At 43.4% G+C, this 26,910-nt stretch overlaps 1 protein-coding gene across 6 annotated transcripts in view; it reads right to left on the minus strand.

Annotated features, from left to right (window-relative positions):
- Positions 1-8,331: 8,331 nt before the first annotated feature.
- LOC142245443 (uncharacterized) overlaps positions 8,332-26,910 on the minus strand; it is a 94,788-nt gene continuing 76,209 nt past the window's right edge. For all 6 annotated transcript variants that reach the window (XM_075318147.1, XM_075318152.1, XM_075318148.1 and 3 more), the window contains one exon: positions 8,332-13,678. In XM_075318147.1, coding sequence (XP_075174262.1) covers positions 10,740-13,678 — 2,939 coding nt within the window. In that variant the 3' untranslated portion in view covers positions 8,332-10,739. The remainder of the gene's footprint in view (positions 13,679-26,910) is intronic.

The following is a 26,910-nucleotide window of genomic DNA, read 5'->3' on the forward strand; positions in this document are numbered from 1 at the left end:
ATTTAATGCTGACGAGCTCACTCAGATTTCGAGATTAATCGATTAGAAAGAGTAAGGCAATTGTAAGAATAAGCTTCTTACTGTTATGCTGCAGCTTTTAGCGTTACTGTTTCTGAAAGGCTGATTCTCAGTCAATATCCGAGTGCTGTCCGCGTCTTCGAGACTTTTCTACCCGAATATACCTGATTGTATCACAACACTAATGGATCTCTTCTTGTCTCTGGTCTATAATCTACCACCAGGAGGCCTTTAACAAGATTTCCCTTACACATGGATCCGATTACCTTCAGTAACACAGAGTAGCACTTTTACGGCTTCAAATACCAACAAATAAAACAATACCAGTTACCTATAAGTGTATGTTATCCTTAAGTCACTTAAACCCTTAAAATAATTGATCGGTTCAGGTCAGATAATGTCTTTCCCACCATGAGCCCTTATTTGTGTAATATTCCTGTACCCATTGTTCCCTTATGGTTATTTCCCATGTATCATCCCCAATCTAGAAATTCTCCATAAAGTTCTATATGAGATAATCCAGCACTATGTGTGTTGTGACCCTCATTCTGCTGGTACGATGGACTCTTTACAGCGGCTGCTGTCTCCAGATGGGTTTTCCCTCAAGCTTCATGGAAGATGCTGTGGTTGGGATAAGCTGGATCGGTCCACCTGATTCTGACTCAGGGATCATTCTGACTTGTCTTTTTAGGATCACCCAGTCTCCGGGCTGGAGACCACGTGCTCCTGACACTGATTTAGGATCTGGAATTGGAGGATACACATGTTTAACACACTATACAGGCAGTTGTATACGGCTCATACATCACTGGTCAGGATATCACACTGTATCTGCAGTATGTGTGAGAAATATAATCACGTTCTAGGTACTAAACCAAAAATACCTTATATAAAGATTGAATTATTAAGGAAAACGAACATTTGTTACATGATTTGCAGCGTTCACCATTATCTTGTGGATCGTTACATGTTTATGTTATAATCATTAAAATTCCAAACAACATACACCCATGTGACTATAGACACAATAAGATATTCCAATAAAGGAGGGGGCAGGGATTGGGGCAATAGCCCTAAAACTCTCCCTACCTCGCAGCGGAGGTCGGCACCCTATAAGGCGAATTGGCGCCCCCGCTCACCGACGGCTCACCCTCCCTATCCCTACACTGCTAAGCTAATACGTGTTGCTAATGTCAGTGAGGGAATATAGAAACCGTGAGATACTGGGGATAAAGAGGCGTCAATATGCAGTTATATATATCCAATTAATTCCCAAAGATTAAATATTCACACTCTGTATTTACATAGCTGTTTGTAGCTTAAATCAATATGATACAGCAAATTCAAGAACCAAACCCTAAAATAAATTAAATATCTCACATGTATAACATGTACCCACTGCATAAATATAATAATAATAAGGCCAGGTAAAGTCATGAGGAGATCTCGTCCAATCACAGACTCTCCCTGTACAATTCACACTCAGGCTAATAAAATAAACACATATTTGTCAGACACTTAGCATGAAAGAAGCGCAACGCGTTTCTCCCCTCTTCACAACGGCAGACGGGTTCATCAGGGGCATCCCCAGGTACTGACCTCTATAGTGACCTCTGCTATAGAATATGTACTTTTACCGCTTTTTAGGAACTCCATCTTTACATAGCACCAGCACCATGAGTTTTTCAGCAGTAATGTTTTCCACACTGGATATGTTTCACAGCAGGCCTGAAAAGAAATTCACACAACACGCACAAAACTCATATAAACCTACTCATGGTAGATGTATATGACTAATCTGCAATCACCGGAGCAGTAGAGCGGATGAGGGGGGTGTTGCTACGAGGTCTTTACAGTTTTTTCTACCTTAATAGGCACACGTCTTACAAGACTGGATGTGTCTGGCCACCTGGGTACTGAGCAGTGGTGCCGCCCAGATCTTGTCCATCCCAACACCTTTGTCACATGGGTTACCTGGGCCATTATTGAGTAGAGCGCTCATGGCAGAGAAAGCTTACCGCCCTTTATCCACAGACCTTCCTCAGTCACTGGCTCCCTGCGTCTCACACGCCGTTCCTTGCTGAATCGCTTGTTCCTGTAAGGATTTAAGAACACAAGGAGTGACCAATGTCACGGAGGACGTGACAGGAGCCACCGAGGTACTGGTCTGCTTTGTATAAGGACTCTCAACTCTAGGCCCATTCACTGCTTCTTTGTTGCCTGCTCCATCAGTCACCGGCTCTTTTGATAACAGGAGAGCGCCTCCACCTGGGCTCATATACACTATCTACGGTCTTTATAGATTTATGACGTCACACTCCACATTTTGACTATCTTACCCCTTTCCGCTCTACGAACCACAGTGATCGCAAATCTTCATCTCATTCTCCTATTTTGATGAGAGAGGAGTGGTTTGATTTTTTAATACCTCATGTTGCGTAACCTCAGCATATCCAGTGCAGAATCAACCAGCATCTTGGTATCTGGATCCATCTACGGAAAAACTCAAAATCTGCATTAGCAATGGCCACATCTGAGACATGTTCAAAACCTGACAATTCTTGTTACATCAGAGCAATCATGAGATATATGTATGTCTGCTGTATCGTCCTTACAGATAAAAATATAAAGAACACTTAATAGAAAAACCCAATCGATGAACAAATTAAAACCTTAAATAATATGTGTGACTTTCCACATCATCTTTCCCCCCCTTTTTGAATCTATTATCCAAAACATAATTAGATTCAAAAAGTGTGTGGCCCCGGAGCTCTACATTTAGGTATAAAAGTCACATTGTATAGATTGTACCTAATCGGGAACAGCAGAAATATTGTTTTTATCTGTAACTTAATAATGGAAAACCCTTTCAATGGTTTTTATAACCTTTGCTTAAACCACAGAAATCTGCACTGCAAAGAAAGCAGATTATTCAATACATTAAATATAAAACACAGAATTCCATAAATAATCCACATTCCTTAAAACAAATTATTGTAATTATTAATAAATATATTAATAAATTATTATTATATTATTATTATTATTATTATTATTAACTATAATAACGTAGCACAACCTCTGGATATTGGATGTAGGGGCGTTCATTTTTGAATCATTGAGGAGATTATCCAACAGACCTCTATGCTTGAAAAGCTATCAATGAATCTAAACATGTCCACAGTTAACTTTTATTTCTTTGGGATAAAATTAGTAAAATAAAAAACTACTGTCAATAACCTTTTTCCAATATAATTTGCAATGAATTAAATGCAGGATAAACCCCCCATGTTTGGCCTGTTGGGTTTTTTTTTTTTTTTTTTTTTTTCTTCACAGCTGACTCACAATAGATCGAAGGTGAGATGAAAAACCTGCCCCACAGGTTTTGTTTTTTTTTTTTTTCTAAAAATTGCTACTTCCCCCAAAAGCACAGTTCATTTTGCCTGGACACGAGTGATATCTCTCTCCTTCTGTTGGATTTTTTTTTTTTTTTTTTTAAAACATTCAACTCTCAGGATTATTCGCCATATTCGTAATTGGAATATGTATTATTTATCATGACATCTGCCGCAAAGGTACGTTTATTTTAAGGTTTTTCTCTTATTCTTTTATTGCTTATTAATTTAATAAGATATTGCTCCTTGTGACTGTCCTGACTCAATCCAACCTGCACCCTGGATCTATATTAAGTGTCTTCCACAACCACCCAATCATTCAATATTCCATCTTTTAGTGCTATAAACATTTACTAACACTTCATGTTATTCAGTGGCTGCAGTTTTGTCAGCTCCGCTGAAGGGCTCCATACAGATTTACTAACAAAATGGCCACTGCCAGAATAGCACATGGCTTCTTTGTATAAGGGCGGTTGAACCACATGAGAGGGGGAAGGGAGAAACTGATTTTACTTCTGCTAAACTTACAAGTTTAACCAATTATCCTTCCTGCCTATATTCCATACTCTATACATATACACACAGATTTACATATCCACAGTCCTGGTCCAACTACAGTTAAAAACACTAATTTTTCTGTCTAAGTATGTACTACTCCATTCAGCCATGTGCTTCATCCACCATTTTAAAATCTTACCTAAAATGTCTGCCTCCATGACTAGCACATGGTTTATCACAGGATTGCGGCCTAGAGTCCCCACATCTCAACACAGTCCACTCATCCGGATCTTTCCGGCACAACTAGACACCGCTTCACCAATTTTTCCATCTTTCTCTCAAGATAAACAACACCAACAAAACCAACAAACAAACACAGGAGGAGATGACTCACAACTGACACACAACTTGAACACTAAGTAAAGTTTTGTTAAGTCTGCAGCAGGCGCCTCGTCACGGTGTCCCTGCCCAGTTTCTACATGGTCCATAATTCATAAAGACACCAATGGTGTCACCCCTGGCTACAAGGTGCCCGTACCAGCCGATTCACGTCCAGCGCTTTTTCTAGACCCCAAGACACCTCATACCAATTATATCACCCAAGCTTGCGCTAAGCCCCAATGGTATCCGTACCAGCCATTTCACGTCCAGCGTTAGGCCCCAAGACTACCACGTACCAGCCACAATGCGCAACTTAAACGCTATGCCCCAATGGTATCCGTACCAGCCATTCCACGCTACACTGCGCTAGGCCCCAAGATTACCACGTACCAGCAGTCCCACGTATTTCCTTACAGAGCCATAAACTGTACCACAGGCGACAACCGTATACTATACCACAGACAATATCCTTTACCATATCAACAAATTTGAGAGCCCGTGAAAAACACGTGCCTAACCTGACCAATTAAAACCTGCCCTATATCTCTAGGTCTTGTACCAAACCGTATTAACTACTTAAGTTTCCACTAGAACCACAAACCATATCACAGGCGACAACTAACAGAACTCACAAACCCACATGCTCTCTTCACAAATACACAACAGGCAGCAGGCAACTGAATATGTGACGGTTCTTCCGAGATTAATATGGCCAATAGCCGTGAGACCCGTCTGCCCGTCAACAGATACCCCAACAAACCGGACACAGTCAGGCAATCAGTGCCACACACCCCACCGAGACCACGGGAAGACTACAGATTATGAAAAATCAGCAGACCTACCGTACTCTCGTTCGGAAGTGATCAGTTTCCTGGGGTGTCCAGCACGTCATGCCATTCCAGTTGCCGGTTCATCAGGATTTCAGGTGTCTCCGTCTATTGGCGCCACGTTGGGAGCCAATAATGTTAAGGTGAACTCATAACCAGAGATCACTAGTTGCCTACTGCCTGGCCGAATTGATATGGGCCAAGTGCATGCATAAAAGAATCCACACCAGACACAGTCGGATGTGTAATCTCTTCTTGGTCACAGTAGAAAATGGCACCAAACAGACAGAGAGACTCGTGCGTCCTCTTGATATAGGCTAGGGGCGTTTGCCGTTTCCCAGTACAACATTGGGATCTGTGTTCCTTGTTATGCACTGTGAATTCTCCCCACCACTGTAATACCTTATGGAAATTATCTTGTGTAAGGAGGAACGATGGAAATCGCCATATAATATCTGTTCCTCTCTTGAATTTCTCTCTAATGCCCAACCTCACTGGACTATGATCAGAAATCACCATATTCTCTATCATGCAATTTTGTACTCCATTCACAAGGTCTAGAGATATCCAAATCTGGTCAATGTGCGATCAACTATCATGTGGGTGGGAGAAGTGTGTATAATCTCTATCGTGCGGATGAGTTAGTCTCCAAATGTCTTTCAGTCCTACGTCTTCCAGTGTTACATCCCTATTGTCTGAGCTCCTGTCTACGCCACCTGCCCTCCTCCCCACCCCCCACCCTTCTGTCTTCAGCTGAGTCTGGGACTGTGTTGAAATCTCCTCCTACTATGAAGTTGGACTCCCCATCTGTTAATATAGTGGCCTTTATGCCGTTATGTAATGTGGTCTGTTGTGAGTTTGGGCCGTAAACATTGTATATACTGAGTTTGCCAGCTAGACTAGTAATTGTTAAGTGCTTCCACCTTCCCTGATCGTCTTCTTCATGTGCCACTACTTCATGGCTGAGCTATTTATTAAAATCATGGTACCCGCCTTCCTACCTTGTGCCGCTGCCCCAAAGACGATGCCCACCCAGTATTTCTTCATGCGAAAAAAATCCTCCCTCCCCAAGTAGGTTTCCTGTAATAAAGCAATATCTGTTTTTAGTCTTTTCAAGTGTCTTAATATCATTGCTTGTTTGTTGGGTGATCTCAGACCTTTAACATTCCACGTTACTATTTGTACCATGGTTACCTATGTATTCTGTTCTTATTGTTTCCCCCCCTTTGGACCCCAGCATCGAGGGAGACGACATGACCGACACTATGTTCACAATCTGCACCACAAAATTGACATTACCTTTTCCCACCTTGTAAAAATAACAGGAAACAAATAACTATGAAACAAGCTTTCCCTTTTGAGACATTTTCGTCGCTTTTCGCCATGTTAGTGACTTGCCCTTTTCTTGGCCAAAATATTATGCTCCCTAGTCACACCTCATAACATACATATTCTATCCCCATATCAACATAGAAAGGTCTTGAACCTTATGCAGAAATTAGTACAATATGCCGAAACTTCATTGATAATTTCAAATCTGATTTAACTCTGGTTCTGGGGATCCATCAGACTGTTCAGATCACTTCTACTTCGTTTGGATCTGAAAGGCGTCCCTGAGCCTAGACGTTAAAAAAAAAAAAAAAAAGAAATAAAAAGGGCGGGGGGAGCGGGGCATGGAATTTGGAGGACCCTCCCACATCCTCCTTCGCAACGTCTCTCCCCTCTCCTCTTAGCAAGTTGTCATCAACACCTTTCCTCGATCGAAAAAAAAGTAAAATCCAGTTCAGATATCTTGAATCTTCTCAAAGAGCTGGTCCCTGTGTCCCATACGAGGGCTGTGCTGCTGTCCTTGACTTGGTCTCCTTTCATCTCTGACCTCTGCTTGCGTTTACCCCCTGTATTGTCCTGTGTCTTTTCCTGTGCCCGTAGGAGATCCTCTTCTGCTATTCCCTCCTCCCTTAGGTCCTCTCTCTTTTCCGTCCGTCCGGTTCTTGTCAAGCTCTGACATGAAAATGTTTTCTGCTTCCTTATAATCTTTGTAATATGCAAACGAGCCATTGGGGTTTCTACCTTTCAATGTAGCAGGGTATAGCAGCTGGCATTTTACTTTTTTGTTGTACAGGAATCAGCATATTTTACTGAATTCCTTTTTCCTTTTGGAGACTTCAGCCGAATAATCTCCAAAGATTAACAGTTTGTTGCCTTGATATTGCAGTGGGTGTTTTCGGTCTCTAAAGGCCTTCAGTATTTCCTCTTTGTGTTTGTAGTCGAGGTACTTGATTATCACCTGACTTTTGGTGGGGTTTTCTTATGTGGGTTTTGACCCTCTCCCTTATTCGCCTCCTGTTGTCTCAGTGGTCCCACTCTGTGGGCTCTTTCTACTCTAAATTTCGCCTTTATACCTAGGGCCTGTGGTAGCTCTAACTCACAGATATTATCCAGCTGCACCGGCGATACCGATTCTGGCAACCCCACTATACGTAGATTGTTGCGTCTCGACCTGTTTTCCAGGTCTTCTGCCTTATTTTTCAGGTAGTCGTTAGATTTCACGGGCGGCACGGTGGCTCAGTGGTTAGCACTGCAGTCTTGCAGCGCTGGGGTCCTGGGTTCAAATCCCACCAAGGACACTATCTGCAAGGAGTTTGTATGTTCTCCCTGTGTTTGCGTGGGTTTCCTCCGGGTACTCCGGTTTCCTCCCACACTCCAAAGACATACAGATAGGGACTCTAGATTGTGAGCCCCAATGGGGACAGTGTTGCCAATGTATGTAAAGCGCTGTGGAATTAATAGCGCTATATAAATGAATAAAATTATTATTATTATTATTATTTCACTAGAGTTGCTGTTTGCTCCTGAATAATCAGTATTGCCTCCTCAGACTCAGATATTCTCTGTTCTGTTTCTGACAGTCTAATTACATGATCATTTAGCTGCTTTTAGATAGCAGCTAGTGCTGTTTGTATAGCTGCCTCAATGGCTACCTTAATCTCTTTAGACAGATGAGATGCCACTTCTTCAGCCAGTTTTTTTTATAGTCCACATTAAACTCTTGTGTGTACTTGTTTTGTCTTGCAGGTGGTGCTGCTCTCTTGGATCTCCTTGTCTGCACTGATCCTTTGCCTCCCTCTCCCAGTAGCTTGCAGATTTGTGATAGCAGTGTACCAGGATGCTTTTTTTTATTTAAATCAATCTTTTTTTATTAAATAATTAGGAATCAATACAGAGATTACTACACATCTCATATGACTGATAACAGTAAACTTCAAATAACCATATATTGTATATAAATCAGTTTCTTTCTCTGCATATATGTAGAAACAGTAATAAGGTTCTCAAATCATAGTTATATTATGTAAATTGAGCCTACAAACCATGTGGCTCCACAAATAAACCGAACTTAGATTATGCAATAATGCCTCAGACTAACAAAAAAAACCTCCTCCATCAGCCGTGTCGCTCCACATCATATTGCTATACTCGCCCACCCCTCCCTCTCCGTGCAGTCATCAATCAAACCCTTCCAGTCCTCTCTCACCTCGTCATTCAAAATCCACTTCGCCACAGAAAACACTAGTTTTAATTTCCTTCCTCACACATTCCATCACTGCAGGTACAACAGTAACCGGTCCAGCATTGCATCCTGAACCAGTGCATTGGAGGGAAGGCCCGGTAGCTCCATCCATGGCTGCCAAATGTTGTAAAACTTTCTCGTTTTTCTTTTTAGATAAACTCCCCTTTCTAATCTTATGACGTTATTTAATTTGTTTTTAAGCTCCAGTAATGTTGGTGGCAGAGGATCTAACCAGTGATATGCTAATAGCTTTCTTGCTTGGTACAGAATACGGGCTATTCCCATGGCTGTTGGAGAGTCCGGATCCACTCCTCCCTCCCACAGACCCAACAGGCAGAGGCGGGGCGACGGTTGTATTGTGATATGATATATTTGGTCTATGAGTCCCAGGGTTTGGTTCCAGAAATCACCAATACGTCCACAATCCCAGAGAACATGCAGTAAATGGGCATCATCCTGTCCACACCTAACACACTGTGCGTTTGATCTGAGTCCCATCTTAAATAGTAGACTGGGAGTTTTATATACCCTGTGGATGAGATATATTTAAGAAAGTCTTTGGCACTCAGAGACCACCAGGATGCTTTTTATTCCCTTTGTTAGGGGTATTATAGCTTGCATTGAGCTTTTCGTGGATCTGGTCAGAGCTGTTCCTCATGTACTGCTTGTCTGTGTTTTCATCCAGCACTCCTGTTCCTCCATGCACCTCTGCCTTGCTGCCATCTTCCTCCATATCACCCTTATCTTCCCATTACAATCCTCCCTCTTCATTCCCCTGCATCCATCTCTCTCCAGCTCAGTCTTCCTCTGTCACCCCACTCACGTCTCCCTCATCTCTCACTCTCCGGCTCTGTTTTAGGCTGGTTTCACACATCCGGCTTTTCTCCACTTTATCGGATCCGGCTCGCTCCCGTACAGTGTTTATATTACAATCGCCGCGCTGCAACTTCCTGGTCACATGCTCCGGTCACATGACAGCATGTGACCAGAGCTTGTTGCGCGCCCATTGTACTGTATACAGTGTACGGGAGCGCGCCGGATCCGACAAAGTGGAGAAAAGCCGGATGTGTGAAACCGGCCTTACCGCGTCTCACACCTGAAACTCTGGCTCCTCCCCTGTCAGACTCTAAGACACCATGCTAATTCCTTCCTCTCCTCGCAGCCTGTCAGTGTCGCCGCTTCTCCCGGATCCCTCTCCGCTGCCGGCACTCTTTAACAGGTACCGTTCCATAGCTGCCACCTTTCGGTTGCCTGCTGTGTTGTTCTCGGCTTGGCCACTTGATCGGGGGGCTTGTATCAGTCGGTGTTTCTGGGGGGTGGTGGGAGCGTCCCCTCTCTGCTTCCACCTCAGCCAGGACTGGATCCAGAACTCCGTGGAGTGCTATTTTAAAAGTGATATTCCTTCAAGGAACTATCAAATACATAGGCCCCTGAAAGTCACTTGAAAACAAGTATGCCCCTAAAAAATAAGTTGTGTAAATTGGTCTAAAATAAATCAAAGCTAAAACTTGCTGCTAAATGTTTAACCCTTTTGGCAAAATAAAAGGACATCTGACAGATAAGGGTGCTTTCACACTGTGTTCCTCTCCACATTCATTGGTCCTATTGGAGCTTCCGTCCGAACCCCCCACAAAACAGGATTCTGATGTATGCACTGACAGAATCCCAATGTGCTCAGTCGCGCACCATTTTCGGGCGTATACGCCTATTGGAGGCGCACACCCAGCTGTAGTAGACTGCGTCTGGGTGTCAACCTCCAGTAAGCATATACCCCCGAAAATGGTGCACAACAGACTTTATCTGCACCATTATAGTCAGTGGTCCCATCAGCGCATATGTCCAAATCCCTTTTTTTTTTTAGGGGAGGGGTTCGGATGAAGGCCTTGACAGGATCACTGAAGAGGGAGAGGAACTCAGTGTAACAGCACCCTTAGGCTGACATAGTAGACAGAAGGTAAATGTTACGTATCAACTTCTTTTTATGCAGTATAGTCATTTGTTTTATTGGTATAAACATATAACAAAAAAAATTAGGTTGTCACCAATAGGTTAACATGTCTTCTTCCCAGTGTGAATTCTTTGATGTCTAACAAGTTGTAATTTCCTAAGAAAACATTTCCCACAGTCTGAGCAAGAAAATGGCTTCTCCCCTGTATGAAGCCTCTCATGTGTACGAAGAGAAGATCTATCTGTAAAAGATTTCCCACAGTCTGAGCAAGAAAATGGCTTCTCCCCTGTGTGAATTCTCTCATGTATAACAAGAGACAATTTGCGACTAAAACATTTCCCACATTCTGAACATGAAAATGGCTTCTCCCCTGTGTGAATTCTCTCATGTTTACAAAGAGCTGGTCTATCTGTAAAACATTTCCCACATTCTGAGCAAGAAAATGGCTTCTCCCCTGTGTGAATTCTCGCATGTGAAAGAAAATAAGATCTAAGTGTAAAAGATTTCCCACATTCTGAGCAAGAAAATGGCTTCTCTCCTGTGTGAAGCTTCTTATGTATACGAAGACAAGATCTATCTGTAAAATATTTCCCACAGTCTGAGCAAGAAAATGGCTTCTCTCCAGTGTGAAGCCTCTCATGTGTACGAAGAGAAGATCTATCTGTAAAAGATCTCCCACACTCTGAGCAAGAAAATGGCTTCTCCCCAGTGTGAAGCCTCTCATGTGTACGAAGAGAAGATCTATCTGTAAAAGATTTCCCACACTCTGAGCAAGAAAATGACTTCTCCCCTGTGTGAAGCCTCTCATGTCTACGAAGAGAAGATCTATCTGTAAAAGATTTCCCACATTCTGAACATGAAAATGGCTTCTCCCCTGTGTGAGTTCTCTCATGTGTAAGAAGATTAGATCTGTGTGTAAAAGATTTCCCACATTCTGAGCAAGAAAATGGCTTCTCCCCTGTGTGAATTTTCTTATGTGTGAGAAGATGAGATTTATAATGAAAACATTTCCCACATTCAGAGCAAGAAAATGGCTTCTCCCCTATGTGAATTTTCTTATGTGTGAGAAGATGAGATTTATAATGAAAACATTTCCCACATTCTGAACATGAAAATGGCTTCTCCCTTGTGTGAATTCTCTCATGTGTAAGAAGAGTAGATCTGTGTATAAAACATTTCCCACATTCTGAGCAAGAAAATGGCTTCTCCCCTATGTGAATTTTCTCATGTGTGAGAAGATGAGATTTATAATGAAACCATTTCCCACATTCTGAACATGAAAATCGCTTCTCCCTTGTGTGAATTCTCTCATGTGTAAGAAGAGTAGATTTGTGTATAAAACATTTCCCACATTCTGAGCAAGAAAATCGCTTCTCCCCTATGTGAATTTTCTTATGTGTGAGAAGATGAGATTTAGAATGAAAACATTTCCCACATTCAGAGCAAGAAAATGGCTTCTCCCCTATGTGAATTTTATTATGTGTGAGAAGATGAGATTTATAATGAAAACATTTCCCACATTCTGAACATGAAAATGGCTTCTCCCTTGTGTGAATTCTCTCATGTGTAAGAAGAGTAGATCTGTGTATAAAACATTTCCCACATTCTGAGCAAGAAAATGGCTTCTCCCCTATGTGAATTTTCTCATGTGTGAGAAGATGAGATTTATAAAGAAAACATTTCCCACATTCAGAGCAAGAAAATGGCTTCTCCCCTCTGTGAATTTTCTCATGTGTGAGAAGATTAGATTTATAATGAAAACATTTCCCACATTCAGAGCAAGAAAATGGCTTCTCCCCTGTGTGAATTTTCTCATGTGTGAGAAGATGAGATTTATGATAAAAACATTTCCCACATTCTGAACATAAAAATGGCTTCTCCCCTGTGTGAATTCTCTCATGTGTAAGAAGAGTAGATCTGTGTATAAAACATTTCCCACATTCAGAGCAAGAAAATGGCTTCTCCCCTGTGTGAATTTTCTCATGTGTGAGAAGATGAGATTTATAAAGAAAACATTTCCCACATTCAGAGCAAGAAAATGGCTTCTCCCCTGTGTGAATTTTCTCATGTGTGAGAAGATGAGATTTAAGATAAAAACATTTCCCACATTCTGAACATAAAAATGGCTTCTCCCCTGTGTGACTTCTCTCATGTGTAAGAAGAGTAGATCTGTGTATAAAACATTTCCCACATTTTGAGCAAGAAAATGGCTTCTCCCCTGTGTGAATTCTCTCATGTCTATGAAGAGAACATTTCTTCGTAAAACATTTCCCACATTCTAAACATGAATATGGCTTCACCCCTGTGTGAATTCTCTCATGTGTAAGAAGTTGAGAGCTATCTGTAAAACATTTCCCACATTCTGAACATGAATATGGCTTCTCCCCTGTGTGAATTCTCTCATGTTTAACAAGAGAAAATTTGCGACTAAAACATTTCCCACATTCTGAACATGAAAATGGCTTCTCCCCTGTGTGAATTCTCTCATGTGTAAGAAGATCAGATTTGGAACTAAAGCAGTTCCCACATTCTGAACATGAAAATTGTTTATCCCCTGTGTGAGTTCTCTCATGTATAAGAATTAGAGATTTGTCACTAAAACATTTCCCACATTCTGAGCATGAGAATGGCTTCTCCCCTGTGTGAATTCTCTCATGTCTAAGAATTTGAGATTTGAAATTAAAACATTTCCCACATTCTGAGCATGAAAATTGCTTCAGTCCTACATGAATTCTCCAATGATTAGCAAATTTCGTTTCATCTGTAAAACATTTCTCACATTCTGAGCATGAAATTGTCTTCAACCTTGTGTGCGCGGTTTCATCTTTCACACTTCTGACACTATTGTTTTGCTTAACAGTCTTTGATGGATTAGGAGATAGTTCTTTAACAGGATCAGATGATAGTTCTTTCCGATGATTGGCTGAGAGTATATTTGAGATGTTTCCATGCTCTTCATATATATCTTGTGTGATGCTACAATCTTCTGCTTTAAAATATGAAGGTATCAGATGTCCTTCGGAGGTGCTGGTACAGTCATCTGCCAAAAAGAAAACGTATTTGATTTTTAAACAAAATAAACTTAAATTATAGTAATCTAAATATGAAAATTACAAATTTAAAAGTAAAAAAATGTCATAGAAATTGTATTGCATTCTATTAACTGTCTAAAGTGTCATTAAGAAAATGTGATGATTGCCTACAAAATCAATTGTAATAATGTGGATTACTGATCACTGCTCAGTGCAAACATCACATGTCAAACAATAAAACATTTGTCATTGATCGAATATTTTATACCGGCATAAAAATTATCGTTGTTGGCAACGTATCCCTTTGTGTAAATAGAGAATGTTCTACAACATAAAATGCATAAGAGAACAGAAAAACCATCAGTATACATCAAAATGAAAGTTGAGCCTCAAACTTGTTATATCATCAGTTATATTCTCCCTGCAGCCGGTCTCTTTCAGCCTTCAGGGACAGTAGAGGGTTGTATCAGACATCTCTCTCTGAGCAGTGACTGTTACAGCTCCTTACACCGCCTCAGGGAAAACCTCAAGTTGCACAGTGCAGGGTGGAGGAGCCATATGTTCGTGTATTAGGAAGCAATGGAATTGCAGCACACATAAGGCTGGATAAACCCAGGGAATTTTCTGCTTTCTCTTATAATCCACTCCTGGCTGTGACTATGTCATGAGTGTCTCACAGCCTGATGTGATCTCAGGGGGAATCTGGGATCAGAAGGTTACTGTGTGTTGTTGATCGCAGATCCCTTTGTGTCTGCTCATCGTTTACCCTGAGTTGGAGCATATTAAAATTTCTTCTAGCAGTGAAAGGGTTAAGGTTCATGTATATGCTGCAGTGATCTAACAGGTAGTTGTTAAAGGGATAGTTAATCAACAAATTTGTCCTTTACATTTCGTTTATATTATCGTGTGTGCATAACCTAACTCACTAAATGCCCGATTGGAATCCCATCCAAGGGACAATGAATGCGATTGCACTATAGATGTTTAATCAAATGCTATTTTATTGTGAAAAAAAATATATAAAACATCCAAAAAAGTGGAAAACAGGGAGCCACCAGGAGGGACATAAACGAAAGTGCTGAAGCTGATAATATGTATACCGTATTTTTCGGACTATAAGACGCACCCTTGTTTTAGAGGAGGAAAAAATAGAAAAAAATAAAATTAAAGTAAAAGAATATGGTCATGACACACTGTTATTTTACTGCTGATAGTGTTACTGAGGTAATAATATCCCCAAATTCTGTCCTCATATCCTCCATTCTGGGTACCTTCCAGGTATATATGGCCCCCATCGTGGTATATGTATGTTCCCCATCATTATGTGTGTGATCCTCCAATCTGGATTGTGTGTGTGTGTGTGTGTGTGTGTGTGTATATAGTTATATAGTGTGTGCGTGTGTGTAAAGAGATATATAGATATATATATATATTCCAACCCCATCCAGGTGTACAGTAATGCCTTTATACTATATTATTTATTGCCTTACTTTTACTGTTGTGCTGCTCACCATGCTTCAGTTTGGTCCTGGCATTACAAACAAAGGCTCACATATCTCAAGGACCTGCAGTGATGTAATGAAGAGACAGGGCACTGTGCTGTTCTGTGCTGCTCTGGCCCACCCCTCTTCATTACACCACTGTAGGTCCTTGTCAGCTACGGGAGACTGTTTCTAGTGTAGAGACAGCAGGAGCAAAGTGAAAGTAATTTGAGCCCTCAGCACAGAGACAGCGGCTGTGCTGTGAAGGTATGCCGTGCTCTGGCCCGGACACTGCAGTGATCTGCACTTCCCCCCCGGGCCAGACATAACTGCAGCGGCCCCCTGCTCCTGCCTCCTACACAGCGGACACACAGTCTCCCCAGCCGCTGCAGGAAGCCGGGGGCTGGAGAACCCACGTGTGACCGCTGTTTACATTAAACAAGTATTCATTAGCTGCTCCTCCCACCCGCTGACTGCAGAGAGAGGTGGGCGGGGAGCAGCTAATGAATATTCACTGACTTTAAGCAGCGGGCACACGTGGTTTCTCCAGCAGCCGGCATCCTGCAGCAGCGACCCTACCTGCCTACTGTGATCCCACTGCATAGCGCTGACTCCCCACACAGCTCCCTACCCCGCAGCTTCAGACCATAAGACGCACCCCACACTTTCCTCCCAAATTTGTAGGAAAAAAAGTGCGTCTTATGGTCCGAAAAATACGGTAATTATAATAAACTAGCTGTAGTACCCGGGCGTTGCCCAGGATAGTAACTGTCTCTCTCTCTCTTTCCCAGTCTCTGTCTGTCTGTTTCTATCTCTCTGTATTTGCATCAGTCTGTCTCAGTCTCTGTATTTGTCTCTTTGGCCGGCTGTCTCTTTCCTGCGCTGTCTCGCTCTGTCTTTTTCTGTCTCTCTCTATCCTATCTTATACTAACAGTTTTTGTTCCTATAGCAACCACTGACAGTTGCTATTTATAGCAAGCAGCTCCCAGCTTTATTTAGTTTAATGGCGGCAGGATTTTTGTATAGTAACTGGAAAGCACGGGGTTAAATTTTCCTGCCCAAACATAATCTACGATGTTTCCTGAATCACATGGAGTGTCTGTGCAAAATTTCGTGATTGTAAATGCGACGGTGCGGATTCCTTTAGCGGACATACACAGAGCTTTATATATTAGATAATCCGCCAATTGTTATAATACGCTGTAATTCTACAATTAATAGTTGTATATTATATAAGCTATTACATATGCTATTAATAAGGTCGATTATCAGTATCCATTTATAGACAGAATTTAATATGTATATAAGAATTGAAGATTGCGCTCGTGAAACTACAAAAAAAATTAAACCTTATAGCCGCATCCCCTAAAGCTGGGTCTGTGTATCGTGGATAACCAAGTGTATACACCACCTACAGAGCCAATTAAGGTGCAGCATACAAAGGAAATAGAATGCGCATAGGTATATGCGACCCGTCAAACAATATAACCGCATGTGAGGGAGATAGCACTGAGCTGCGGCTATATGTCCGATATCGTTAGCATATAAATGAAAGGCCATTGGCTGTGCTCATATAAAGTCTCCATAGTAACTAGAGTTGAGCAGAGTTCGAGGTTCGCCAATTTCATGTTCAAGTGATTTTGGGGGGGTGTTCTAGATCGAACTAGAACTTGAGCTTTTTGCTAAAAGTTCGAGTTAAGTTCGAGAACAGTTCGATGAGCAAAAGCGTGGCTCTTTACAGTTACAGAGTGCAGGGAGCCATCGCTGGCAGCCTGCGGTAAGCTGGTAACCAAGCTAAACATCGGGTATCCAAGCAAAGCGCTTTGGTTAGTAACCAGATATGTACCCTGGGTACGTGTGCAGGGAGCCAACACTTCCCGCTCGGGTCCGCCTCCTGCACTCGGTATGTACACACACACACATACACACACACACACACACACATTCACTCACCTGTCCCCAGCCATGCAGTCCCCGACACGGACGTCCACATAGCCCCGCTAGGCTCCACCTACCTCGCACCCACACACAGCTCCGCTAGGCTCCGCCCACCTCATACCCGCACATATTATCCCGCTAGGCTCTGCCCACCTGGCCCCACTCGGCTTACCTGCGGTGATGAAGTCCTGCCCTCCCGACCTCAGCATTGACACTGTCTTCCATGGCCGCCGCTTCACATTTCCTCTAGCTGCAGAGCCGAGACTGTGACTAGCGGTGACGTCACAGGCTCCTGCAATACTTGGCTGTGAAGTCGACGGTCATTGAAGTCAGTGACAGCTCTGCTATCAGCAGTGCAGGAGATCGTCACCGCAGGTAATGTACCTCCTCCTGACAGCAGCACTTTTCATGCCCTGCAGTGACCTGGGCTGACCTATTGAGGTTAGCTCAGGTCACTACATTGCTCTCCCAGCCAATGGGGAACATTCTGTTCTTTATTGACTGGGACAGTGACTATGGTATGGATCGTCAAGGGAACCCCTTGGATTATACCAGCCCTGGATTTGTTTTTCTTTCTAATAAATTGGTGAAAGAGGGAATGTTTTGGGGAGTGTTTTTTCCAATAAAAATGTGTTTGTTGTCTATTTTTTTTTTATTACTGACTGGGTTGGTGATATCGGGTATCTGATAGACACCTGACATCACCAACCCCAGGGCTTGATGCCAGGTGACATTATACATCTGGTATTAACCCCATATATTACCCCGTTTGCCACCGCACCAGGGCAACGGGATGAGTTGGGGAAAGCAGCAGGATTGGCGCATCTAATGGATGCGCCACTTCTGGGGCAGCTGCGGCCTGCTACTTTTAGGCTGGGGAGAGTCCAATAACCATGGACCTCCCTAGTCTGAGAATATCAGACCCCAGCTGTCCACTTTACTTTGGCTGGTGATCCAATTTTGGGGGGACCCCCAAGTGTTTTTTTTAAATTATTTACTTAATTTAAAATAACAGCGTGGGGCGCCCTCAGTTTTGGATTACCAGCCAAGGTGAAGCTGCCAGCTGTGGTCTGCAGGCTGCAGCCGCCTGCTTTACCCTAGCTGGCTATCAAAAAATAGGGGGAACCTCACGTCATTTTTTTTTAAAATTTATTTACTTTTTTGACTAAATACAAGGCTAAGCACCCCTTAGTGCCACATGAAAGGCACCAAAGGGTGCAAAATTACAAAATGCAGGAGAGTGGGACATTATGTGTCTTTCTGCCATTATAATGACAGAAAAGACTGATATGAAGTGTACAAGCACAGGAAAATCACTAGAGCGCTCTAACGCTGTGAAAAGCAGTAGAAAATGGCACTGGAGTGAACATGTGACCGCCTCATGTAGGTTGAAGCTATGGATCCTGGGAAAATTTATGTATTTTCCCTCCTTCTGTTTTTTTGCAGTACGCAAAAAAACGGAAGGCAAACGGATGACATACGGACTGTAAACGGATGACATACGACTGTAAACGGATGCCACACGGATGCACCCGTGAAAAAAACGGACCATTTTTTGTGGACCGCAAAAACGGATCGGTCGTGTGAATGTAGCCTTATTCTGGTCTGCCGTTTATAAACAGCAGGCAGAATTAAATGAATAGTGCCCCCCAGCGTCAGAAAATCTCCGGGGTTTCAGGGGGTAGCTGAGACCCTGGAGATCATGATTCAGGCCGTTTTTTCCGGTCCCCGCTCACGTGATCACCGGTATACACCATATACCGATGATCACGTTACAGTAAATGACAGCGCCGTTAAAAAATTATTTATCTCCCATCTGGCATGAACAAACATGTCAGATGGGAGATAAATCTACTCCCCGATCCCCTCCGGTCCCCCGGTGTCGCCAAGGTGCCCCCCCCGACCCCCTCCCCGAAATCAAAGATGGCTGCGCGCACAGCAGCGCGATGGCTATATTCACTGTACTCCTCTGATTTCTGTCGAAAGGGCCATGACATATGTGACAGAAAACTCCTCCCCAGGCCCTGCCAGGTCACCCCCTATAACCCCACCGGTGTTCCCCGGTCTCCCACGGTACCTGTGCAGCGTTGATCCCCCGCGGCCCCCTCCTTCACAACAGACGCTGGTGCATGCACAGAGCGGCTGTCAGCTCAGCTTCCTGTGTTCAGACACAGTGAGTGGTGGTAACCATGCATCTGTAAGCTACTGCAATGCCCTGCTCATGAGGTAAGGAACATAGTTGATCAGGAGAGCTATACTACATTTTCAAATGGAGGTATTTGATTTTATAGTTGCCCTGCTGAACGACTACCAAACATGAGAGTACGTTATACGCCACAAGAAAACACGTCTAAATAACGAGCTCTGTTGTTTAGTATTCATTCAGCTGGATAACTGGACTTAAGAGGTATTCCATCTCCAAGATCCTATCCCCAATATATATAGTAGGTGGAATAGCAATAATATCAGCAAATACCAATATTTGGAAATGTAGAATAGTTCTCCTGATTAGACATGCCCTTACCTCTTGAGCAGGGCATTGCAGCTTTGGTAGCAACAGTTACGACATGGACTCTGCTGCTGTGGACCCGGGGAGAGTGGGTTTGAGATTCATTGCACCCACACTCCTCACATGGCGGGTCTGCACCCCTAGAAAATAGAAAATAGGGGATACGTTCCCTGAGCGTGTCCCCCATATTCTAGACGATCCAGAGTCATCGTGAGACCCCCTTATTTTTTTCCTTACAATAAATTGGTGAAAGAGGGAATGTTTTGGGGAGTGTTTTTTCAAATACATTTTTTTTGTCTATTTGTTTTGTTAGTACTGACAGTTTGTGATGTCGGGTATCTGATAGACGCCATGACATCACCAACTGCTGGGCTTGATGTCAGGTGACCTTACAGCTAGTATCAACCCCATTTATTACCCCGTTTGCCACTGCACCAGGGCACGGGATAAGCTGGGGTGAAGTGCCAGGATTGGCGCATCTAGTGGATACGCCACTTCTGGGGCGCCTGCGACCTGCTATTTTTAGGCTGCGAAGGGCCAATAACTATGGACCTTCCCACCCTGAGAATACCAGACCACAGCAGTCCGCTTTACCTTGGCTGGTGATCCAATTTGGGGGGGACCCTACTTTTTTTTGTAATTATTATTATTTATAAAATAATTATAAAAAAGAGCCTGGGGTGACCTCCACATTGGATCCCCAACCACGGTAAAGCTGCCAGCTGTGGTTTTCAGGCTACAGCCGTCTGCTTTACCCTAGCTGGCTATCAAAAATGGGGGGACCCCACGTCATTTTTTTTTTTAAACTATTTTTTTAAATAAAAAAAATTAATGGGCTTCCCTGTATTTTGATTGCCAGCCAAGGTAATGCCAGGCAGATGGGGGTGGCATCCCGTATCTGTCTGCTTTATCTGCGCTGATAATCAAAAATACCGCGGAGTGCTACGACATTTTATTTAATGATTTATTTTTACAGTACTGTCATGTCAGGCAATCAAAATACCAACTCTTCCATCAGCCCTGGTGATGGTGGCTTGCTGGGTAATAATGAGTTAATACTAGCTATGTTTTACTAGCTAGTATTAATTCAGAGATTCTTAATGTCAGGCAAGTTTGACCCGGCCATTAAGAATCTCCAGTAAAGGGTTAAAAAAAAAAAAAAAAAAGACACCACACAGAGAAAAAATACTTTACTAGAAATAAATACACAGACACACTTAGAGACTCCATGTTTATTACTCCCTCCACGATCCATGCTCTTCTGTCTTCTTTCTCCTTCAACACATGCAGCTCTGCTACATCAGACAGCACTTCATGTGAGGAAGGACGCTACTGCTTCCCGTGCAGTAATCACTCAGTGAGAGTGACCACAGGCTCCCGGATGTAAGTGGTGGCATCACCGCTGAAAGACGGGTTACCATAGCAACGGTGCTCCAATCACGCGATTCCCGGTGCCACTGCGTTCTGTAAGCGGTGACGTCCCCGCTGACAGACGGGTAAATAGCGGCATCGGGAATCACGTGATCGGAGCTCCGATCACGTGATTCCCAATGCCGCCATTTACTGGCTGTGACAGCTAGTTCCTGCATGTGGCTGACTCTGTAAAGAGCGCCCCATGCAGGAACGGGGAGTCGACCATGTACCAGAGCATTTCGCCGGTACACGGACATGCTCAAACGTGCACAGTGTACCGGAGAGATGCAATGACAGGACCTACATGATGTCAAAGCCATGTACCCAGTCTGTAGCCAATAAGATAATAGACACATGACTGGTCACATGGCTATTTTGACGTCACGATAGGTCCTGTCATCACTGCTGGTTACTGGGAGGATGCAGCGATTACCAATGGAAAAGCTGCGGGAGACAGAGTGCAGGACGCATCGCAGGGACCGGTAAGTGTTATGGCAATGTTTATTAACTGTATGTGTACATGTATAATGTGTTTTTATGTGTTTGTGATTGCCTCCCATTGTTTCCTATGGGGTTCGAGCGGTTCGTCGAATGGTTCGCCGAACCGAACTCTAACACGGCCTCCGTTCGACGAACCAAGCCCGAGCCGAACCGCGACCGGTTTGCTCATCTCTAATAGTAACCCAAAATTTGACATTGTCCACATCACATGCAGGTATACCACAGACATGACATCACATGTACCAAATGCAAAAGCTTATATTAGCGATATTAACAATCCTGTGAAAAACTGTCTATTAATAGAATCAATAGCATTGAAAAACAGCATTTACCTTATTACATTCAGTATATAATACGCATAGGTATATGTGACCCGTCAAACAATATAACTGCATGTGAGGGAAATAGCATTGAGCTATATGTACATTATCATTAGCATATAAATAATAAGCCAGCTGGCTGTGCTCATGTGATGCACTGGCCTATCAGGTCGCCACAGGGTATTGTGCAATCTGCCCTCCTGCACAGTATCCACCCTTGGTTACCAGTCCTGGTTCTTTGGTGTTGCTAACAGCTTAGCCAATCAAAATCCTAGGAACACTTTACACTGTACCCACCAGACACACCATGGGAGGGCCTGAAGGGAATAGGACCACCCACTTAAGGGGTTGGTAAGGAGAAAGTGAAAAAGTGACAGTTGAGCAAAGGAAAGTGGAGCAAGAGGAAGGAGGCTGAGGTGACTCAGAGGGAGAGGTCACTGGCCTGTAGCAGGGATCCTGTAGTTACTAGGTGGCAGGTCTTGGCCTGGTAGGAGCTGGAACCAACCCCGGTTGCAGGGGATTGTGTCAAGGGGCACGGACTGCCGAAGAGGCAGTCAGTGGTCTTTAGCTAAAACCGGGCAGGGGCCAGGGCACGACGGGGTACGTGGACTTTAGACCGGAAAGTAGATTCACGCGTTCCGGTAATTTACCGGACGGGGTGAAGACTTCAAGATTCATCCCCAACCCGCTCCAAAATCAGGGTACTAGCGCACCGATGGGATAGGACTTTCCCAATACAGTCCAAAGAAATCCTACGCGTGAAGCCTGAGAGCAAGATCCCTCCGTTAGCCATACGGGTGAGCGGGACCCGAAGCGTTCCATACTTTAGGGTCCAAATAGAGACAAAGGTGCCAAGGAAAGGGCCACAGGCTAACAGCAACACCACGGGCACGGACCCAAGCGTGCTCCCTACAAGCTGCATTGGTGCTCAGAACTCTGGTTTACAAGCTGTCGGTATTGTTATTCCTGGACTGAGTGAGTACACTGAAAAACCCTTTTCCTATCCCCAACGGCACCCCAACACCAACAACCCAACGGGCCCCAGGACACAAACCCCCTACCCACGGAGGGTTGTTAAACATCCTGCTGCTACACCATCGTCACCGGGCTCCCCAATAGCAGCGGTGGTCCCTCATATTACCACGAACCGTGGGTGGCGTCACAAACTTTCTAACCATCTTTTGTACATACTCCCCCCTCCCTCTTTTAATTCGAGTGTCTGCACGGACCCCCCCCGGATCCGGAGACCCCTCGAGCCGCCACGGCTCCGGTACCGAGCGGCTCGGCCGCTGGCAAGGGTGCGGTACACTCATATATAGTCTACGTGGTAACTCAAAATTTGACACATTGTCCACATAACATGCAGGTATACCATAGACATAGCATCACATATACCACATGCAAAAACTCATATTGACGATATTACCAATCCTGTAAAAAACTGTCTGTTAATAGAATCAATGGCATTGAAAAACAGCATTTACCTTATTACATTCAACAGCATTGGCGTTCCCCTCCACCTATGACGTACGTTTCACTAATGCTTTCTCAAAGAGGCATGTCAGGGTGGAGTCAAGCCGTCTATATAAACTACCCGTAACCAATTAAAACGATGTATTTTAATTAAGAACCTGTGCTTTTCTCAGGCGATTATGGCGCATGGCGCTCCGACTGCTCACCTCCATTCAAATCACTTCCACATTGCGCGCGCTGGAACGCAGGTGGAACCATCAGCTTCAGAACTTTGGTTTATGCTCCTCCTGGTGGCTCCCTGTTTTCCACTTTTTTGGATGTTTTATATATATGTTTTCACAATAAAATCGCATTTGACTAAACATCTACAGTGCAATCGCATTCATTGTTCCTTGGATGGGATTCCAATAGGGCAGTCATCGAGTTAGTTGTTTAAGGGAACCTGTCAGGTGCAATATGCTTGTCCTTGTGTACATTAGCATAGATAAAGAGATCTTTAGAAAAAGTATTTCTAAAGATCTTTATCTTATGCTAATGACCATGGGGGACTAGTCCCATGGGCGTTATATCCCCCGAGTAGTCCGCCTTCTTAGCATGTTAGTATGCCCACCAAGGCTCACAAGGGCGTACTAAGATGCTATTCAATTCAGCATCACCAGTGGTGACGCGCGTACCTGTGTTTGCTGCGACCGCATTTCTGAATGCCGGGCACTTACGGTCAAGCGAAGTATGAAGACGAGTGTATGTGTCCCATCTTCAGAGAGGTCTAATGCGCATGACTGGAAGTGCCTGGCATTCAGAAGAGCGTTGACCGTGAACGCTGGTGACGCATTGAATATGTTAGTACACCCCTGTGGGGTAAAATCTGGGATCTATGGAATTCCTCTCCCAGCACACTCACAGAAACTTGAGAGAGAGGTTAATGTAGCTAAAGATTCTTTTTGCAATTTGAAGGTGTGACATCCTCCAGCGGCAAATAGTGATAGTATGGTTATACTTTATTTTTGTCTGTTGTGTTATTTCTGTGATCTTTAGTTATGGATATCTCAGACTAATTCTGAATAAGCTGCCTGCATGTCTATCACAGAGATACGTTGATTGTTGCAATGTTAAAGTAGATAGACGATAGCGTTGCACCAGAGATGGTTGAGATTAGCTTTGATGCTTGATTGGTACTTTATAATTTGTTTTTTGCTATGTACAATCCGTTGTGTACCATGTCTGACTTGACTATTTTGTTAATAAAACGAAGTTAAAAAAAAATTACTACTGCTACATACGTTACATATTAATCCCGGAGCCATGATGGATATCATAAAAAACACTAAGGCTATGTGCGCACATGTGCGTATTCCATGCAGTTACGCTGCGATCTGCACCGCAGCTTAACTGCATGCGTCCTGCGTCACCTGCACAATCTATGGAGATTGTGCAGGAGACGTGCGCACGTGGCCTATTAGAACGCAGCGATTCGGCTGCTGCCCGAATCGCTGCGTTCTAAGAAGTGACATGTCACTTCTTCCGTGTGCTTTGCATGCTGTCTATAGGGAGAGGCACCATGCAAAGTGCACGAATTCTGCAGGCGCTTCAGAACGCAGCTTTTCAGCTGTGCTCTGAAGCGGACCTTTTAGCTGCAGTGCAGAGCGCACACGTGCGCACATAGCCTTAATGAGGTTTCCTAGGTGTCATTGATGATCTATCATCTCAGTTTATTCTTAAATCCATATGGTAGATGCACAGCCAGGGTTATCACACATACCGATATCACACTGTCAGCCATATATAATCCGTATTTTAGCTGAATGAGGGAATTTATGGTAACAAAAACTGAAACACAAAACAAAGGGAAAAGCTGGAGCTTTATACTCACCAGTCTCACGTGCGGCTGTAACACTGCTTCTGGGGCTGCTCATACTACTTCTGGGGCCTCTCAATAGCCTTCATACATATGCACTGCTTTCCCTGCCCACCGGCAGTTGCAGCGTCTGATTAGTTGCAGTCAGACCGCGCCCCTCTCGGTGTGACAGCGTGTCTGACTGCTTTCAATCACAGACGCTGTGTGTGTCTAGATTGGTGTTAAGATAAATTAAAAAAAATGGGGGTAGGGTCGCCCATATTATTATACCCAGCGCAGATAAAGGCCGTGTATCAACATAAGACATACATATCCCAATTTTGGAACCCAGCCACAATAAAGCAGACAATCCTGGTTGGCTGCAGACTGCTATTTTTAGGCTGGGGGGGTCCAGCCTGAGAATGCCAGCTCCCAGCTGTCGGCTATATTATTATTATTATTATTATTGTTTATTTATAGAGCACCATTGATTCCATGGTGCTGTACATGAGGGGGTTACATACAGAATACATATACAAGTTACAATAGACAGACTGGTACAGAGGGAAGAGGGCCCTGCCCTTGCGGGCTTACATCCTAAAGGATTTTGGGGAGGAGACAGGTGGGATCATGGCTGGGTTTCAAAATTGAGGAGGACCGCACGCAGGTTTTTAAAAATTATTTATTTAAATAATTTTTATAAAAAGCCGCATGAGGTCCCTCTAAATTTCTAACACAGCCAAGATAAGCACACGGCTGGGGGCTGCAGCCTGTAGCCATATGCTTTACCTGTGCTAAGTATCCGAATATGGGGGGACCCCAAGCCAATTTTATTTATTTTTACACCAATCTAGGAACTCATACAGCATCTGTGATTGAAGGCAGTCAGACACACAGGGTGGGGGCGCAGTATGACTGTAACCAATCACAGACACCGGCACTGCCGATGGGTGAGGGTAGCAGTGCATGTGTATGAAGGATAATGAGTGGCCCTGGAAGTAGCGTTCTAGCCGTGTGTGAGACCGGTAAGTATAACGCGCTTGCTCTAATTTCCCTATCCCTTCTACCACCATTTTAAAGCAAAACCTACAAATAATTCCTAAAAGGAATGGTCTGGTCCAAGAGGATAGACATAGAACCTAAAAGAATAGGTGACCCCTAAAGTATAAAGCCAAAATTGTTAATTAGAGGAAAACCCAAAAGTTACCACAGGACCACAATAAAAATGAAAAAGTGAAAAAATATTTTATTGAAATCATTTATAAAGGAAAGTGAAGCAGTAAAACAAGGAAGAGTGGCTGAGATGGGAAATGCCACACAAGGGAAAAAGAGGAAAATACACTGCAACCAACCTCCCTAGTGACACCCAGTAAATATTATTCTGTTTTTGATTGCCCTATCATTTTCCCTTTTGGATTGTGTCCATAATTTTTCTCAGATTGGTAATTTACCCCCATTGAGCATTGCAGAGTCGTCCATCAACTTCTGACAAGCTCCATCCTCTGTTGGCGATGATTTTGGTGGCATGTGCTCTCATTTGTTATTTTTTGATATGTATGATTAAATTGTATTTTTTTGGAGTGCTGGACTGATGTATGCACTGCCGTGTTTTGTATTTTGTGTCACTAAACAATTGTGCAGGTTTATATTTGCACATACTTTTTGTTTATGTAATATCATATCCTTGCAGTCATCAAATATCCTGACATTTATCAAGGCGGTATCTGTTATCTTTACCCCTTTTTTTGGTTATCAGTAATGATTCCACTTA

This window comes from Anomaloglossus baeobatrachus, chromosome 7 (genome assembly GCF_048569485.1).
Source record: "Anomaloglossus baeobatrachus isolate aAnoBae1 chromosome 7, aAnoBae1.hap1, whole genome shotgun sequence".
NCBI lineage: Eukaryota > Metazoa > Chordata > Amphibia > Anura > Aromobatidae > Anomaloglossus > Anomaloglossus baeobatrachus.